This window comes from Odontesthes bonariensis, chromosome 17 (assembly GCF_027942865.1).
Source record: "Odontesthes bonariensis isolate fOdoBon6 chromosome 17, fOdoBon6.hap1, whole genome shotgun sequence".
Classification (NCBI taxonomy): Eukaryota; Metazoa; Chordata; class Actinopteri; order Atheriniformes; family Atherinopsidae; genus Odontesthes; species Odontesthes bonariensis.
The window spans coordinates 20,976,646-20,996,901 of record NC_134522.1 but is presented as its reverse complement, the minus strand read 5'-3'; the positions used below and the strand labels follow the sequence as shown (position 1 = coordinate 20,996,901).

The 20,256-nt window shown below is 40.0% G+C and overlaps 2 protein-coding genes across 4 annotated transcripts in view; one reads left to right on the top strand and one right to left on the bottom strand.

Annotated features, from left to right (window-relative positions):
* Positions 1-984: 984 nt before the first annotated feature.
* Positions 985-4,708, top strand: ghsra (growth hormone secretagogue receptor a). The gene is made up of 2 exons (XM_075447579.1): positions 985-2,775; positions 3,021-4,708. The coding sequence occupies exons 1-2, from the start codon at positions 1,935-1,937 to the stop codon at positions 3,332-3,334; spliced, it is 1,155 nt and encodes a 384-aa protein (XP_075303694.1). The 5' UTR covers positions 985-1,934; the 3' UTR covers positions 3,335-4,708.
* Positions 4,709-9,031: 4,323 nt separating this feature from the next.
* fndc3ba (fibronectin type III domain containing 3Ba) overlaps positions 9,032-20,256 on the bottom strand; it is a 96,266-nt gene continuing 85,041 nt past the window's right edge. For all 3 annotated transcript variants that reach the window (XM_075488024.1, XM_075488025.1, XM_075488026.1), the window contains 3 exons: positions 16,313-16,479; positions 14,498-14,625; positions 9,032-13,688 (listed from right to left, as the gene is read on the bottom strand). In XM_075488024.1, the coding sequence (XP_075344139.1) occupies positions 13,377-13,688; positions 14,498-14,625; positions 16,313-16,479 (607 nt within the window). In that variant the 3' untranslated portion in view covers positions 9,032-13,376. The remainder of the gene's footprint in view (positions 13,689-14,497; positions 14,626-16,312; positions 16,480-20,256) is intronic.

Sequence of the window (20,256 nt, the reverse complement as noted above, 5' to 3'; positions counted from 1 at the left end):
GACTATTATTCATACTAGGCTTTTTGTATGAAATTTAGAGGGAGCATGGGGTGAATCATTTCAATGAGCCTAAAAGACATAAAATCATGTTTTTACAATTAATTAGATTCTGCATAATTCAGATCTCATCTTGTTACCCTTTTCCTGTTTCAGCCATTACTGTTGTCAAGGCAGACTGGCCAATTATTTTGTCATCTATTTGAGGGTGATATGGTCTATATAATGGGGGCTGTAATAAGGTTTTAAGAGGCTCATCTTGAACCTCTTTACAATGCCTGTCTTAACCATGCTGAATAGGGAATATCATTCATGCACCTTCCACACTTATAACATATTGTATTTGATACACAATATCTAAATCTGACCGTAAGCTTGTGTGCATCATGGCTCTCTTTACACTGGCAGGGGCTAAACTGAGCCTACAATTATATCTGGGAATCAGCTGGACTATAATCCACTTTGATTATTTGTGACTGCAATTTTGAAACTCGTTTTGGACTGAGTGTGATTCTGAGATATGAGTCAAAGATTTGTACTTAAATCAAAATGGCTCCTTAAAATAATTTAAGTATGCGCTGATAATCTTAATAAACAAAAGTCAGACAGGAAGTTTGTGCTCATGACTAAAATTCATCCTCTTGGCCGTTTCTTTTCAGTCACCAATCTCTCAGAATCGGTTGTTCAAAATTAGAGCATACTCTGGCACCACTGGATTGAGATCTCGCTTTTTTCTTATTTTGCTGTGCTCACTGAAAGAGTATTTTGAGAACATAGTTTTGCAGAAATAGGATTATGTCAGCCGTCGGCCATCACTCGCCTAACAGCTCCAGTAGGTGGTGCTGCAGGGCTGGACCCACTGCAGACCTCCACACCTTCCTCCGTTGATCAGCACCACTGTACCTGGCTCCGATGTTTTTGCGCACTGGGAATCGGGATCCACACACTGGATATGCAACATAACAAACGCATCAGAAGTGAGTGTCAGGCTGGATTTCTTTGTCGTTTTCAACTTTATTCAACTAACATCTTCTGAGGTTTTTTGTTTTGCTGAATATGTTGACAATGCGCCGTTCCTTTGTGATTTTTGTGAGTTTCATAAAGCTACCTCCTTTCCGCCATACGGTATTTATTTTCACAGTGGTTGTTGTTTATCCGTAAGGTTTGGGTGAGTTTGAACCTCGGTGCCCTTCCCAGGATAGATGTTCATCGCTTCTGCCGCATCATAAGACCCCGAGTCTGACTCACCATCACCTGCTACCTGATGCAACTCGTTAACAAATCCACTGTTTTGGTTTTGTCTGACGTGCGGGAACTTAGTGGGGGGATGTGAACTGTTTGGGAAATATTTGCGCATGAAGGATTCCAAGTCGTTGTTGGTTCACTCCACCATACAGATGACAAATTGTAAGTTAGCCTGAATATATCTGTGCTGTGTTTTTCTGATATAATAATTTATTTGTCTGGAAAACACGTCCACTTGAATTTCTAAAGGCGACGGGAACCTTACAAATATTCAGCATGTAATTCGATGTTTTTGTTTTTATAACTATCACATCCACTCCTTTTTGGATTAGTGCATTCGGACCACTACAGAATGCGTGCTACAGATGAGGTGGATACCGCAAATAAAGTCTAATGTTTGTGTTAGTCACAAAAGGATTATTCCCCGGAGAATTTCATACAATAGCCGTCCTCGTATAATTGAGAACTGTTTCACCTACAAAGAAAAGCCGCCTTCTGCACGCAACGCCGCCAAGGATTTTGATTTTACGCACGCGTGCCATCCTCTGCTGTGCTTTGCAATTTGCTCCAAAACCCAGACAGACATGACAGGAGGAAAGAGCAGCGCCAAGGGGCATGAGGAGTCCCAGACTCGAGGTGACTTCAGCAGTCGGGGGCAGGCGCGGCACTGTAAATAACCGCGCGACGACAGCATGCCCTCTTGGCCCAATGACTCGGAGTGCCTCTCCCATAACTGCAGCTGGGAGGATACCTACAACACCACAAGTAACGCTGAACATTACCTGCCTCCTCTGAATTATTATACAATACCGCTCCTCACGGTCATCACATTTGCCTGCACATTGCTGTTTCTGGTTGGAGTGGCCGGGAACGTCATGACCATTCTGGTAGTCAGCAAGTACCGGGACATGCGCACTACTACCAATCTGTACCTGTGCAGCATGGCTGTATCTGACCTGCTCATTTTCCTTTGTATGCCGCTGGACCTCTACCGCTTGTGGAGGTACAGGCCCTGGCGCTTCGGAGATGCACTCTGCAAACTTTTTCTGTTCGTGTCAGAATCAAGCACATACTCAGTCATCCTGAGCATCACTGCGCTGTCAGTGGAGCGCTACTTGGCCATTTGTTTCCCATTACGCGCAAAGGCTTTGGTCACCAAAAGGCGTGTGCGCGCCTTAATTTTTATCCTTTGGACAGTGTCCCTTTTGAGTGCTGGTCCTGTGTTTGTCATGGTGGGGGTTGAGAAAGACGGCATGGATCAACCACATTTGAGTTCGTGGATGAATGAGACTGACTTATTTTTGGATGTCGGGGACACCCGGGAGTGTGGGATGACGCAGTACGCCGTGGAGTCAGGCCTGATGGGTGTCATGTTTTGGCTGAGCTCAGTTTTTTTCTTCATGCCAGTGTTCTGTCTGACTGTTCTCTACAGCCTTATAGGCCGTCGGCTGTGGCAGAGGCACAGGGAGACGAACGTGAGCTCCCGTGTGGCTCACAGGGATAAAAGCAACAGACAGACTATCAAGATGCTGGGTAAGTTTAATAGGTGCGCAAATTATGCAAAACGCAATAAATGTTTGGTATTTGATTTGTGTTCTAAATTACAGTTTAACGTGTACTTAATAGACTACATCTGCATTGATTCGTTTTGTTTTTCAACTAAATTTTGGAAGAAAGTTAACTTGTTTAATATTTAATTTATACAACCTCTGCATCCACTTACTGTTGTACTTACCTTTATTGTGCCCTTGCCCCTCCTCGTCCTCCTTTTCTTCAAGTGGTAGTTGTGCTGGCCTTTGTCCTGTGTTGGCTCCCGTTCCACTTGGGTCGCTACCTGCAGTTCCGTTTCCTGGATGCACCGTCTCCGCTCCTATTAGCGTTGTCGGAGTACTGTCACATGGTGTCCGTGGTTCTCTTCTACCTGAGCGCCGCAATAAACCCCATCCTCTACAACACCATGTCCTGGAAATACCGGAGCGCAGCGGCGCGCCTGTTCGGCCTGACAGAAAACCAGCCGACACGGAGCCGCACAGCCAGCTCCGTGAAAGGAGACGTTTCAAACTGCTGGACGGAATCTACAGCCAGTTTCTGAACTGGCTTTTCAGTTTCAGAAAAGTTTCATTTATGTATATATAATGTTGAGCATACTCACCTGAAAGCCATCCTGGAAGGAAGGTTAGAAAAAAAGTAAAATGGAAATTATTCGATTAATGTAACTTTTCAAGGTTACATTTCTTATAGGATTTATTCCACAAGTGCCATACATTGTCCATGAAACAAATTTGCAACTTATGAGAGTCTTGAGTGCAAAATACCTACACACCTCCTTGAAGTGCTTATATCCTGCTGTATGGACCCAAATATGAACAGCAGGAGCGCTTACGCAGATTCGCGCATACTCTACATACAAATCACTGACATCTACAAATGCCTTATATTGTATTCACATTCTGGATGACAAAGAAAGCACTGTAGAATTTGTGGCACTGCTCTGTTCTCCTTTAGAGAGGTGCAGAGTGTGCGCGCGTGTGTGCCCGAGAGATGTATTTGCATGTGTGTATTGTGTAGCAGGATGTGATTGATATGTTTTCTCTGAAAATGAAAATGATGTCTCTGTTTTCAATTTTTAACATGATCAATGAACCTTATCTTGGAGCGTCAGTTCCATGCTGCGTTGATGCCGCCATCAAGACAAACTGGGATTGGTGGACAGTCCCTGAAATGGAGAGAACATTCTTCTTCATCTCGCTTAAACTTGACTGCACATTTTTTAAAGTCCATGTGATTTTACAACATTTTATGGATGTGCATCAGTCGCTGCTTTTTGTTGCTACCTATCTTGCTACCTAAAAAAAGTTATTAGAATTGAAAACAGGTGCCTCTGAGAGAGTGTCACTATTTTTATTTCTACTACTTCTTAATGTTAAGTTCCCTAAGAAGTATCTATTCAGTTCAATTGAAGCTATTTATATGGCATCAAATCACAACAAAAAGTCATCTCAGGGCAATTCAGAGAAACCACACAAGTTTAATACAAGAGCAGTTAAAAGAAACATTATTAAATCCAAGTGCAAACGACAAAAGATTGTTCAATGTAAAGATTGTTTAACGTATAAATCAACGTGTCAGTCTTCATAAATCTTTAAGAATGTTTATATATCGTGATCTGTCCCGTCTTGAAACACTCATTTTCAGGCACCACTGTCTCCATATGGACCCGATGACATGGTCAAAAGACAGTACTTGGCCCTCCTGTGTATTACGTCACTTTGTCAGTTATGTAATTTGTCTGATTTGACTTCATTCAATATGCTGCAACAATCATTTTTCACCATTCCCGATTGTATAAAAGCAGCCTCATGTATTAGATTCCTTAGGCCTTTTGTTGTTTTCAGCACAAAATTAATCCCATTCCCAAAATGTCCTTACATTTCAGTGGAAATATGCCCAATCAAAAGATTAAGATTAAGATCAGATTTATTTGTCATGCATACATGCATACACACAAAATTTGTCCTCCGCTTTTAACCCATCCAGGTTGGCACCTGTTGACACATACATGCACAGTGTATACTGTATTAGGCAGGGCATAATAAAACTGAACTAAAATGAATCCTTCTAAACATTTCCAACTCTTAAAAATGTCACAACAGTGTTCAGCAAAAAATGCTTTGGAATCCTCCCGCCTTGTAATATAGCAAAAATAGAAACATCGAAGGGAATTCATTTAGAAAAATATGTCGTGTGTTGCTTCATCCTTTGAAATCAGAGGATCAATGAACTATCTGTCAAAAAGATGTTGTTCCTGCTTTGATATGTAATTAGTTGCTTTGCAAGGCTGAACACTCAATGCTGCACAGTCAGATGGTTTCAACAGTCCAATCTCTCATCTGCACTGGAATTAAAACACGGCCTCCTGGCAGGGAAGAATGTATTTCTGTAAAAAGAATGTATCTGCATGTAAATACTCATAATGGGACAGACTATTTATTAATCCATTAAATGTGTCTTGAGTAAATTAATAAGATGGATAAGGTTCTATCTATTATCTTTTTTGCAAAATGTCTGTGACGATCATCTGCTGCTTTATGTATCTGTCTATGATAAAGTCTCGCAAAAGTGAAATGAAAAGGAAAAACGTAAATGGCAAAACCAATTTTGTCTCTGCCTTCTTTTTTTGTGCACAGTATTTTTATTCCTTAGCTGGCATATGCTCAACAATAAGACAACTGTTGGTCCCCGACATGCACTTGAGATTCAATCAGGGGAAACTAACAGGCCACCTGAACATCAAGCATCAATGAGGCAAAACTGCTCAGAAAGGACCGATACACATATTGCATCTCAATTGGTTCCTAAAATCATTTCCCTATGTGACCCTGTTTTATAGTGTTAGTCTCACTAGGTTGTAACATCAGCCTGGACTGTATTTTACAGTCAGAGAGGTAGGGGTATTGCCTCTCATCTTAGCTGTTAGTCTTGTATTATGTTTCAGAGGCCACTAGATCCAGTCTATCACTTCAGATAACTTCAAAGACACCAGAGCAGCTAATATAAAGCACAGCTGAAAGGACCCCTCAGAGCTCACCACAAGCGCATGATCAAAACACAGCGAGGTCTTTGGGTACAAGTGACTGTATTGATGAATAATGAGAGGATTTATTCATGGCAGGAAAGTGGGGTTGGCATATAGAATAAGTGGGTTTATGTAAACATTCGAATAGGTACAGATGAAACAAAAATGCACTGAAAACTGAGAAAAAAATAAAAGGTGAAAGCAGGGAAGTTCAATTAGTGAGTCAGACAACATGGGAGTGTGTTTAAATGTAGCCTGTGAGGCAGGGATTGAATAAATGGACTTTGGAAAAAGAAGAGGAGGGTAGTATAGAACAAGAGCTCATATTTATGTAATCTTTATTACTGTGGTTCTATGTTTCAACACAGGCATGGATTTGCTGATTAGTTGTGATTGCAGAACTGTCCACATGCTCCCCCATAGGGACTCAGATGTATTTAATAAGGATCCATCCATCCATCCATTGTCTTTCCCCACTTAATCCTATTTATGGTTGTGGGGGGCTGAAACCTATCTCAGCTGTCATTGGGCGAGAGGCGGGGTACACCCTGGACAGGTCACCAGTCCATCACAGGGTCACACAGAGACAAATGAGACACACAAGAGACATTAGCATTAGCTGTGTACATTTACCCAAGTATTGTACTTTTATCACTGTTTTTTTTTTACTTTTACATGAGTACATCAATTTGTACCTATAAACTACTGGTCTAGAACTTGCTTCTCTAGGGTTGTTTTACAAAAACTATGTATAGCTGAGGTCATGTTTCAGATGTTTGAGGTGTTCACTGGTCAGACAACATGTGATTTTTTTTTCTGTAAAACATCTATTCCATTCAACGTCTCATCAAAAATCAAGGCTCTGAAGAAAGAAAAGCAGATTTGTGTATCAGAAGTCCCCTCCCCATGCCTCATTTATTCTCCAATTAATCATTAATTAACCCTCCATGCTGCTTACAATTTTTTGCTAAAATATCAATTATCCACAGATTTCAGCTGTGCTCTTCATTATGTTTAGGTCAAAGTTCTCCCTCTGCTCCTCAGTGTAAAATTTTGAATAAAAAATTCAGACATGATTAAAGCGCATAGACTTTCATACATTTCAGTTCCACCATGTAGAGATTACAACCCCTTTTATACATAGTCCCACTCATCTCAGGGCACCATAATATTTTGATCAAAGTAATGTTAGGAACATCAATCCAGTCATGTTCAGTACTTTGTTGCACATCATGCAGTGACTCCTTGAAGTCAGCGATTGATAGACATCACCAGGTGCTGAATATCTTATCTGATGCCCTGCCAAGCCTCTACAGCAGCCACCTTCAAATCATGCTTGTTCTGGGGGTTTGTCCCTTTCAAGTTTCATCTTTAGCATATAGATGACATGCTCAATTAAAATCAGGTGACTGGCTTGGCTGTTTCCTGACCTTTCCTTTTTTAGCTTTCAGAGCTCTGGTGTTGCCTTAGGAGTATGTTTGGGATCATTATCATGTTGCAGGATGAAGCGCCGTCCAATGCGTTTGGAGGCATTTTTCTGTAACTTGAGCAGATAAGATTATTCTGTACACCTCAGAATTCACTGTGCAGGTGCCATCAGCAGTTCATCAATGAAGATAAGTGTGCTCGTAGCTGTGGCAGCCATGCATACCCTAGCCATAACATCCCCATCACCATGTTTAACAGAGGAGCTGCTGTGCTTTGGAGCTTGGGCACTTTCTTTTTGTCTCCACAGTTTCTTCTTGCCATCACTCCGATACAGGTTCATTTGAGATTCATGAGATTACAGAGCTTGCCAGTGCGTTCTTTCTCCTTAATGATATTCTAGGCAGTTGATTTTGGTAACCCAAAAGTTTGACCCATGTCTCTAATGGTTTTATTGGTGCATTTCAGAATCATGATGGCTTCCTTGACTTTCATTGGCACAGCTTCTCTCTCTTAATGTGGAACAATGGCAACGACAGGCTCCAAATTGTAGAAGCCTATGTATCTCATTCCTGCTATAATGAAGCAATGAAACACATCTGAATAATCACAAACACCTGGGAGGCCAGTTATCCCAAACGTTATAGTGCCCTGAAATGATGGGGAATATCTATAAAAAAAAGTTGTAATTTCTACATGGGGGAACTGAGATGTATGGAAATGACTTTAAATTAAAGTCTGGAATGTGCACTTTAATCATGTCTGTTTTGTTTGCAGAGGGGGAACTGAAAAACAATTATGGAAGGCAATGTCTATAATAAGATACGAGTCAGATGGATCAAATCATAGTTTTGATTTAATATTTCAACCAACTCTTTTTTCACTTGACCCTCCTGAATTTGCACGTTTATCTTAACAGAGGAAATGATTACTCCCTCCACCAGTGCACACTGGTTCCCAAAACCATTTGATGATGCCTGGGTGGATTCATCACACTGTTCTCACAGGGATTTATTTCATGGCCACTTCTTACAATGAAGTTCCCGATAACAGGGGTTTGGTTACATTGTCACTTAAGCTTAAAGTAAAAGAAAAAATTCCTTGTGAGACACTGTGCTGCTTAATTTCCTCGCTTTTGAAAAAAAAATTCTGTATTTGTACCACCAAATAGGGTTGAGCTGGATTGAGCATGCAGTGCTGCAATCTCTCCCATCGCCCTCAGGGACAGCAGGAGATAATAATGTACATGATTACTCTTCTAACGGCTGTCTAGCTTAACAATGTCGAGGCGACTGGAGAGTAAATCTAGAGAGGACAAATCCTCAAAAACACTCATCAACAGTCATGCAACCTCCTTAAACACCATAAGATACTGAATGAGTTCCTGTGAGATTTAAAGGAATGAATTTTGAAACACAATTCGGATGAGTAGTACTGAAATGTGATTTTATTATTTACTGTGTTTAGAACAGTACATAAAAGTGCATTTGTTTAAGGGAGAATAATAATTCTCTTATTAAATCTAGATGGTAAAAATCAATACTGCAACACAAAAGTGGATGAGAGGTAAGCAGATTGTCCACCGATATTGACTGGGGTCATACTGCTGGTTTTGCAGACTAAATATTTGTTCTTTTGGCTATTGTGTGGACGGTTTGGATGTTTCACCTGTAGAGGAGCCAGCCATATACCACAAAAAATTACACCAGATCAGTTTATACGTTTGTAAAAGTGTGGATGAGCAATGACACAGGACCATAAAAAAAAATGTTGCAATCAAAGTCAGAAAAAAATTAAAACATTTATTGGGCATAAATATATTATATATACGCTACCGATACAGTTACGTCTTACATACATAGGGTAGTATTTGCAAAAAATCTATACATTAAAATCGATATGGCAGTTTCTTTTTATATAATGCATATGAAATTGTCTAACATTTACAATACAAGAAGAAATGCATGAATTTCTCTTTTTTCTTTTGTCAAATCGTAGACCGTGACAACATTGGAATGTTTGTTTTGAAATCGTGAGGTAAAAATACGTTTCTTTTTTTGTCTTGCTTAAAAAACAGTTAAATACCTGCGAGTCTCTGTACGTTTGCCAAATCGCCAATCTCTCAGTCAGAAATCTCTACTTTATTTTAAAATGTACATTAAAAAAAGAAAAAAGAAAAAAGAAATAAAACTGATCAGAAGGCACAGACGTGGGGTTGCTGGGCAAAACATTGTCTCTTATTCTTGGCATAGCCACTAAATGTGCAGGACCTGCAGAGTGGGCGGCTGAGGGAGTGGGGTTCTATAAAATCATCGGCTTTAGAAAAAAAAAAAAAACATTGAGGGAGTAGCCAACCCACAAACACAAAGCCTCTCAGTTAACACTGTGTTTACCTCAACACTAGTATCACTGGCCTGACGGCGGCAAAAGAGCCTCTGCTCTGCCATCAGGGCAATAAGGCTTGTAGAGGGGACAAAAAGGAGTTGTGTGTGAGCAACATAACATCAGGGGGTTAAGGACAGAACGCCTCACATGTTACCAGTCAATTATAACGCAACAGGCTAGGTAGACACACAATGAGCACATCTGGCAAAGGCACCGTACCCCTACGAACTATACTTTCCTTGGTGCTGTTTTTTTTTTTTTGCATTCTGCAGGGCGCAGGGTGCCACGTGAGTAGCACAGAACCATGCTCCAGTAATGCCGACGTCACAGTGTGCCAACGACAGAATAATGCCAATGAATGTAACAGTAATCGTTGGCAGCAGTGTTTGGAATGGAGCAAATGATCCGTTTCCTCTCAGTCATAACCTCATCACGTCTAATGCTTGGCAGAAAAAAAGTGCTTCAACTCTGTTAGTCATAATGCATTTACCATCTCATTCTATAGCTCTATAGATATCTCTGTATATCATCTCATAGCAAAACACTGGATACAAAACACTCACTACTGCTATACCAGCACTAGCCCAAAAAAAGGAATATTATTGTCGACATCTGCCTGAAGTCATCGTATGATTGTTTTTGCCTTCTTTACCTTTCAGTGTGAAATCAGTTTGTGTTCAAATCTCTCCTCCAAAAAGGGGCTACACATTTCAAAATGGCACATTTTGCTTTACAAAACAAAATAATAAAAGATAATATGAAAAGAAGCATAATCACAGATCAAGTTAATGTTTTTTTTGTTTTTTTTTTCCTTTTGAGAGAGTAATAATAACAATAATAATTATCGTAATGCTGTGTTGTTACAGAACATCACAGAACCCTTTAGACAACTGCGAACGCGACATCTAGTGGACACGAAAAGCCTGCACTTTGGCATTTAAACGGTAAAAAAAAAAAAAAAAAAGATATCAGAAACTTCATCGTAAAACTATTTGAAAAAAAAAAAAAGAAAAAAGAAAAGCCAAAGGCAGAACCATTTATCCCAATACAGAGGACCTGAACTGACACTAAGGCTTGGCTTGCTACATGTCTCTCTAAGCGTTACAAGAGCTGCTCGCCTGTGCACGGCGGAAACAGGAGATGAAACAAAAAAACAAAAAATACATTTGGTTATATGTTTGAAACGGCAATGATGACTGCAATGCATGGACTGATGAGCTACGGGTTCTCAACAGCTGTAAGAGAAATACTTAAAGGGTTACTGATATAAGGAATGCTGGCCTTAATCATACAATCTAACATACATCCATTAAAAAAAAAAAAAATCTTAAAGAACAAAAAAAAAAACATGCTACAAGAAAAAATTAGTATATAACTACACTTGTCTCTTAATCTTTAAACAATAAATAAATGAAGATTGCACTGTAATTGGCATGTAAAGTACTGTATGCAAATATATAGTATAAATAAAACCTAGAAAAAAACTCTACCATAACTTTCCAATTAACTTTGGCAAAGGTTTTTTGAGCTAGTAAACCACTTTGCTTACTGACACATACAAGGAGCAAGGCACAGCGAAGACAGAGGGACGAGATACAGCATCAAAAAAACAAGGGGGGTAAAAGAAGCAGAAACAGGAAGAAGAGAGGCTAATATGACGATGATGATGGATGACAGGATTAGTTCTCCCCTCTGTAAGGCCTTATCCCTGAGGTACATTACAGGCTGCCAATAAGAGCTGATCATTACCTCCGTCTCCCATCCAATCCCGCCACCCGGACACCCCGCCCGACAAAAGTGGACATGTCACACATTAATTGCGTGGGTCGGGGTGACTTCTTTGGATTATCAGTATGAAATGGGCTGTACCTTGGCTTTGTTGTATGGGTTTGGGGTGAAACGGTTGTGGGGCTAAGAGGGGAGGTCAGAGGGGTGTTTCGTGTGTCAGAATGCCCTGTTCTGTAGAGTTGTGTTCCGTCAAAGGCTTGTTTGGTTAGCGAACATTAGTTCAAGTCCTCAGAGAGCATGTCCATCTGAGTAGAGATCACAGACTTTCTCCTGCTCTGATTACGTGTCAATAAAGCACCTTTTAATAGAAAGAGGGAGAGAAAGAGGGTGATAGAGTGTTGCGCATGAACAGAAAGATGGGATACATCAAATACAAAAGAGAAGAAGCCAGAGCAGAAAGGTAATTACAGATATTTATGGCCAGGAGATGAGAAAAGAGGGGAAGAGTCTTCAAATGTATCGATTCACAGACAAGCTGGAAGGAGGAGCGGCTTCAGAGCTGCTCTGGCTGGCAGTTGGCTAAATTGCAGAGGGTAAAGCTCAAGCTAACTCCTAATGGCTTTTGCGGTGAACACACACAGCTCTGAGAAGGGCAGCTAGCCGGCAGGCTGTTAGCACCTCTGGTTCCGTGACACTGCAGGCACATTGCAACTAAAGTTACAGTTAAATAGGCTGGTGCAACGCTGTTGGAGATGGTTAACCAAATGGATGGCTTGACCTAAGACCAAATACATGTCCAGTCAAGTCCTTTCCAAGTAAAGTTGCAGCCAATCACGATGCCAGCCTGGCTTTCAAAGGCCAAACATATGAATACCAACGAGGATTCAGATTCTGATCAAAGAGCAGTGTTTAAGGGCTACTTTAACCTTCTGCGCGAGCTGCTGAACTGACCTCAGAGCTGCTATTTACGAGCACTTCGTTCACTCCTCCCACTTGACGCTGTACTTCAGACCTTACATTGCCATCACTTATATTACATCACTTTATAGCATCATAGATATTTGCTATAGAATACATATATTGCATATATGTATATATTAGATTACCGTTTTCCATTCTTTCTTAGATATAATAAAAATCACAGGATAGCAGCATCTTACACCACACATGGATTGCATTACTTTGGTAGCTGAATAAGTGAGTGATTGAATGGTAAAAGCTGAGCAGATATGCGATTGACTTCTTCAGATGTGTCTTTCTCATTGTCATTGCAAGAGTAACTGTGCACGAGTGCATGGTTTCATGGTTTCATACGGAGGTCTGCAGTGTGTGTCTTTGTCAGTCTGTATGTATGTATGTAGGTATGTGAGAGCAGGTGCAGACTGCATGAATCGACTGACAGCCTGTAGAGTAGAAACAAACAGACTAAGTATGAACAGCTAAAGCTTTGAAGGCCTACATATGAATATGGCTGAATGAATACACACCGCAGTTTGTTTTAAAAAAAAAAAGAAAAAAAAAAGGCAAATTAAACACCGGAAAATAAACAAAAAAAATAAAATAAGGCAATGACGGTCAAGAAATATACAGGTTTTCTACTGAATATGTTTTAAAATGATACAAAGTAAAAACATGCAAGTCAGTTTGAGGAGCAAGTGCTTTGCTCACAGCTATTTTAAGGCTTGATGATTCGTTTTCTTTCCCAAAGCAAGGGTTCAGCCGAAACGAGGCTTCCCTCGACAGAAATCCTTAACAAATGACACAGACAATGATACGGACAACAGAAAGGTTGAAGGAAATTAGACCAAACTGAATGAGGGACAGACGACAACAGGAAAAGCCTGAATCGAAATTTTTGACTAGAGAAAAAAAAAATACAGAAAAAGAAAAACACGCATCGCCTTAAAAAGTACATCTCAAGTGTTTGTTTCGATTTCATTCGGTTCTTTCATAGACACTTTAAAAAGTTTTTTTTTCTGTGATTTTGCTTTCTCTTTCTATCCTATAGTTAAAAATTCCCTCACTTCATGAAGAAGTACTGTAGCAAGCAGGCGATGAGGATGGAGAAGCCCGCGAACACGCAAACGATCAGAGCCGCAAAGCGCTCGTCGCTCGAAATAAGGCCCGCCCCTTTGCCCGTTTCAACGGCCAACTGCTCTCCCGATGATGCTGCCTCCTGGCGACGCAAGGTGAACAAGGAGGAGGGGCTCAGCGGTCCGCACAACTCCTGACACGTATCCTGGCAACGGCGGCAGGCACCCACACGGAAACGATAGTCTGTGTTTCCCTGGAGACCAGAGATTTGGAATGAGCCCTCTTCTCCCTTAAAAACCTGCGACGGGGAGAACAAAAGGCAGTTTGACTTCCAAGTTGTGCAAGAAGTAGCTGATCAGTGAGAATAAATACAATTAATAGTGAAAATATTCTCCCATGATAAATGTTGGTGCGATGTTTTGATGGAAAAGGGATTTGTATGCTCGCTAAGGTCACAGTTGCACATGTTTGGATGTTTTCTTTGAATCAGAATGGCAAAGCAATTTGCATAAGATTTTGAGCATCTTAACAGGAGGAAGCCTCATTGCTATTTGTGAAAGCTATCTATGACCACATAATGAAATGAGCAAATATGCATCTCACTTGTGCCCATATCCACACAGCCGGGGTTTTGTCAGCTACAGAGTATCAGCAGTTTTTCCCCACGCGCCATTTTGTAATTCAATTACGGAAAGTGAAACAAGCATGAAGAAAAATGTCCTCTTGCCTGCTCGTCACTCCAACTCCCAGCCATCCAAAACCAGATTTCCAAGTGCATGTAAAACCTTTTTTCTTTTCTTTTTTTTGCCTTTCTGTGTTGCAACTCATTCAAATATTGTGCAATACCTCTTGTAATATTGCCTCTGAGTAAACGGAAGTGTCTGCGTATTTTGTTTTAGACATTTGTAAAAGTGTGTGTGCCTTCCCATTAAAACGGAATTTATCTGCCCCATGGAAGATTAGAAATATCTGTCAAGCGGCTGTCTACACTTCTCCAGCAATAAGAATGAATCAAATAACTGAGGTACGACTCTGGAGCAGAGAAAGCCAGGAGCTCTAAGCACTACCCTTACATGACCTCTGTGTTTGTTGGTTTGCGTGACAAACCTGTTTGTATTCCGACTCCCGTCCCACCAGCACCTGGACCACATAACTCACAGGATCTCCTCTCATTGGCGGGATGGTCTCCCATGTGATCTCACACATGTTCCCCTCCAGCTGGTGCACCCTGGGGGCTGATGGAATGAAAGACATCAAAATAACATTTCAAATATGTGAAAAGCTTTAAAACAGATGAGAAGTAATTTTCCTCCCTAAATGAATTCCACTTTGAATGGAATTTTCTGCTGTTTGTAGAAAACAGCGTATTCATAACAAATGCAGTGTCCCAGCAAGGATCTATTGCTTCATATTAGTGGTAATGGTTGCAGTTATGTTAATGGTCGTTAATGGGAGGCTATTTAGGCTAGGAGCTACAACGCAGGATCCACTACAAAGGAAGACAATTTTTCATGAGCATTAATTTTGTTTATCTCATGATGGAAATGGTTTTGGAAGGCAAATATATGTCTGGGAATAATGTGATTTTACGCAACAGCACGGCCTCCATTGTTGTGCTTAAAACAACTCACAATTTTAGTAAACTACCGTGATAATCGGGAAGCATGATTTTTTTCAAGACAATTTTGAATGAATGCTGATTTGGAGAGACCCCCCCTTTCAGGAGGTGCACATTTGTGAGTCAGAATCTTGAGCACACATTTTCTCTTGAGAGCTTTACCGGAGCTACTTGGACACTTGAGGCTATTTATTGAAAAGCGAGGGCTGTGCTGTGCATTTACAGCCTTGTAATCATACCCATAATACTTTGTTGTGGTGTCACCTGAGAAGATACTCCATGCTGCAATATTTTGTAGACCCTCTGTTTGCAGCAAACACCACATACTCAGGGTAATAACCAGGCGAGGTCGCAGTAAACATGTCATCCTGAACAGCCTAACGGAAATATTTTCATTTATTTTTAAAAAGCCTGTAAATACATGGGATTAGTTGTTTCTTTTGAGTGTGTGAAATGGAGATGCTTCAACCAATTCACATCAAACTAGCTAAAATATTCTGGAAATGATCTTTTTTTTATTTATTTCATCTAACCATCTAATCATATCTTTTAATTTATCTTGACTGTTGCTTGTTTTTAAATTCATTTAAATTATTTTATTTGTTTCTCTTTATATTCTTTTATGTATTTTCAATGCTTCTTGCACTCCCTGCTGCAATGCTTTTATTTTATGTAAAGCACTTTGAATTGTTTGTACATGAAATGTGCTATACAAATAAATTTGATTTGATTTTGATTTGATAACCGTTATTTAACCATTAAAAAAAAAAACTCTTTTCCAAGAGTGTCCTGGGCAAGAGAGACAGCAGCACAGCTCAGCGGAAAAAAACACAACACAAACAAACTGTACACGAAATCATATTCACACAAGGATGTCAAATAAAGACACTATAAAACATCCTTTTAAACATCATAAACACTTCTGATCTGAAAATATTCAATCGCCATAGTCATCGTAGGCCAACTGGCGGACAAATGATCAATCACAACATTTGAAATTAGAAATATTCGCCTCCAGCATGTTTAAGATTTTCTTGAATATATTTGGGGAAACTTAAGAATCAGCTGATCCCAAGGAGAGGAAACAACTATTTTCAATTCAGTAAGAGCATTGGGGATGGTTAGAAGGACCGATTCATTGGAACAAAGTCGATAACTTCCTGTACTTTATGTCCGAGCACTAGAAGGGCGTAGAAGAATAGCTTCATCAAATGAGAATACGGTCCTTTTTTAATTGATGGAAGGAGAACGTTTAAATCACAACGAGCAAAACAAAAGCAGACCTTTTCCCTGGTTCTGTTTACCTTTGAGGGCAGGTGGTACAGATTTGGTGGTGCTGAATGTATATGTGTCAGAAAAGGGGCCCTCCCCTGCGTCACTGATGGCCTGTATTCTGAAGCTGTAGCTGCTGGACTCGATCAATCGCTGGACTTTGTAGGTGTGGCTGGGGCCACGGTAGATCGTGACAAACCTGAGAAACAGCGGGGGTGGGGGACGGGACAGACAAGAGGGGCCATTAAGTCAGACATTTAGACAGAAAGGGACGTACTGACAAACCTGCGTTACAAGAAACGGCTCATTAATATCTGAATGCAGCATCACACACTGTTTCGTCAAAGGTTTGGTATATGCTACCCCAAGAAGTAAGTTGTGGAAACCTTAAACAAGAACAGAGAAAGGAGAGAAGAGTGCAACTTCAAATAAGATAGTAGTGATTTATGGACGGGCAGGACGAATACTGACAGGTTATATTCACAAATCTGATGAAAATGAGCGCCAGAACAGTTCCGGGCTGGCTAGATGAACAGATTGATGGACTGAAGTGGAAACGATAAGCAAGCAAATGAGGGAGTCAGGGCGAACAGTGGATTTGAGCTGGGGTTATTTATCTCCGCTATCAGTTTCACAGGAAAATAAGGTAAAAGTCTGACTTGGGAAGGAAGTTACGGAGGACAGGGACGGGTGAAATATAGACAAAGATGATGGGGCTCATGAGAAGAGAAGAGGAAGTGACAGAGGAGGAGAACAGGAAAAGAAAGGTGACTGATGACCATGAGAATGGAAACGATGATGGAGAGACCGTTGGCAAAAGAAAGAGATGGGAGAGTGAAAAAGAAAGAGGAAATGAGGTCACGGTTTAGTAGAAGGCTATAACTCCAGATGAGCTCTTTATGTAGCTGCACTGCAGAGAGGTGATGTGTTTCTCCGGCTGATATATGGTGTTGTTAATCCTTGGCCTCACTCCTGGACCCTATAGTAAACACTCACAACCAGTGTTCGCAGATTAAGTGGAGTGGTTAGAAATGCAGAAGCTACGTGCGTTTGAATCTCCAGCTTGTTTATCGTCTGTTGACTCTAATTCCGATGTCTAAAGAACAAATCCATCAATGAGTGTGCCAACAGGAGTTATGACCTCGTCCTTTTTTTGGCCAGAACTGAGAGACACAATGTTAAAACAATTAACACAGCACAGACAATAACCACCCTTGCACCACATCACCAGGACACACTTAATGAGATGATTTGCATCCTTGATTCAGAGCCAAAGTCGATCAACTGACCAAAAAACCCAGCAGAGAAGGACGTGTTACAGCTCTATTTGACGCTATCCATTATGCACTTTTAAGCAATAGGGAGTTTGAATTTCCTTTAACGGCAGCAATATTTTTATAAAGTAAGTATATTAAAATAGTGCTTTAACTGCTCAAACTCTGCCACTTTTATATAAAAGCCTCCAATAATTAAGCTCACCCAGAGATCCTAAAATCTACTTTTAACAGCAGGAAAAACTTTGGGTTTTTTTTGTAATTAGTTTTTCTGAAAGCATGTGGAGCCTAAACAACACAACAACTCATCAATGCCTTTGAAACAACCAGTAATTTCAACTTTTTTTTTTTTTATTTCAATCCATGCTCGAAAAGAACAGATTTAATGGTCCAAAGGAAAAATCATATAAGGATCCAAACAAATATGTTTAGAAAAAAACAGGTGATTACATTCTGAATACATTTGCCAAATTTAAATGGTATAAATTAGAATTTTTGTTCCAATATGGTAAATATGTTTGCTGTACATATGAACATGTGGTTTTCAAGACAGCAATACCCATTAAAAGAAAAGGACAAACATGGGGACACAAAAAATGAGAAAGTTGTTGGATGAAAGGCTTATGGAAAGAAAAAGACATGCAAAAATTCCATGTTTGTTCCTCCGTCTGCACATTTTTTAAATGTCCTTTGTGTTCGACGGTTAAAGCCCTCTTTGCACTTTGCTACCACCAGTTACCATGGCACCCTAACAACTCTGAATACCTCTGCCAGGAGGCATTTTGGGTAATACAGATAAGGAGAAAGTGGAATGAAAAAAGAAAATCAAACAAACTCATTCAGCTTCATGAGAGAAAAATTAGCGAACATGAACAGGAAATAAGAGAACATGAAAAAGCGGTGGGAGGTTAGAGCATGAGCAACAAGTCTGTTCACAGGGATAATGCACCAGGCATGAAAATGGAAGGCAAAAATGGAAGAGCGTAAAGACAGCTTTCTTCATCATCTAATAGGCCCTGAAAACAAAGACATGACTGGCAAAAAACAAGGAGGGTAAAGAGTGAAGCTGTGAAAAAAAAATAACAATGAAAGGGGCATATATTTCCCCAAAGATTCTGGTAAAGTCAACTGCCAACAAATAAAATTAAATTAATGAATCAGAGAATTAGATCATAGGACAGACAGAGAACCAGCGAGAATCACCGAGAGACAGCGCAGAGGACAGCCAAAGACAAAAGGATTGATGGAATATCCCAAATTATATTTGCAGAAATTACAGCTGGATATTTAATATGTTTGTTTAGAAAGCAAAATACATTTCAAGATTCTATAATTTGTTCTTTCAAAGTGCCCTTTCAGTCTCACTCACTACATGAGTAATGAATCATCTGGTTGCCGTGGCCCTTTCAACAGCATTAAAAGCAAACAAAAAAAAACCCCAGCTATGCCAATTATTTCTAACAGAGCATGATGAGAGAGCAAAGGGGAAAGAGGAGGAACGTACCAGCTCTGTTCATTCAACTGTTGATGTACCTCTGCACACACCAACACAATTTAAGAAATGACAATGCACCACTAATGATGCAGCTAACACACCCAGATATGTCCTGTCATACCCAGCAACAGCTACAGTTTACGGTTAGCAGAGGCGATAAAGTTGAACCAGCCATGAATCACACATTGTTGTTGTGGAATGATTCAGTTCATTTGAGCATTTCTAAATGTTCCTGTAAACGGTCCTTTTACAAAAAAAAAAAAAAAAGGTCTAGTCTTTGACACGCTTTGGGAGTTAGGGAGAGTTAAGTGTGACTCAATTTAATATTACCTTTATCAAAGGACAATGTTTTACAAGAGACTAAAATGTTCATATGTATCAAAAAGAACAAAAGCAGAACTCTACCTAGAAACATCTCTGAGAAACCTTTAGCTCGACTGAAATATTTTTTCTTCAACAAAGATCTCAGATGCTCACATTCTTACGAGATTAATTTTTCTGAGAGGCATACGGCTATTTTGAAAAACATAAATTCTTGTGCTGAATGGACAGAGGGAAAAGAGAGCCTGAGTCCCCTCCTAAAGTCTATTAACAGAGAACAGGAGAGAACATGTAGACTGGAACAGATACAAACGGGTGAGACAAAAAATAAATGAGTGTCCAGATTTGAAACTACTCTTAGACCAAGCATCATCTCCTCCCCTCAATTAAAAGGCAAAAGCTTTTAACGTTGTTTTCAGTGTCTCAGATTTGAACATTTCAAATCTGTAAATAAATATGAATATAAACACATTACATATGTTTACTTAAAAATAGACATGATGAACCGTGCCATTTTTTTATTTTTTATTATACATTTTTAATCATAATTTAACCTAAACTGGGGGTGAAGTAGCCTAACTGGAAATCAGGAGGATTACTAAATGCTTATGATCATAAGAAAAAAAGAGAAATTCGCCTCACTCCTGTGAGTAGTTTAATTTAACAGCAAGCAGAGACCTGGTTGATTTCTGCATATGTATGCGTTCCCTCTAAAAACAGAAGCCAGGAAGCTTCCCATAGATTTTAAGCGTAGATGCTCCATTGACCGCTGGTTTGTGTCTCAACTGTGCTGCCACTGATGTAACCCTAACTATCTCAGGAGGACTAAAAGGGGTAGGGTCCCTGGATCTTGAGAAACCTATGGATATACAAGCTGCCACGCTGT

What these genes read in the sequence shown, in the direction of transcription:
- ghsra (XM_075447579.1), top strand. Translation starts at nt 1,935, where the DNA reads ATGCCCTCTTGGCCCAATGACTCGGAGTGCCTCTCCCATAACTGCAGC. An exon ending in ACAGACTATCAAGATGCTGG is followed by an intron (nt 2,776 to 3,020) that starts GTAAGTTTAATA and finishes CTTTTCTTCAAG; the next exon opens with TGGTAGTTGTGCTGGCCTTT.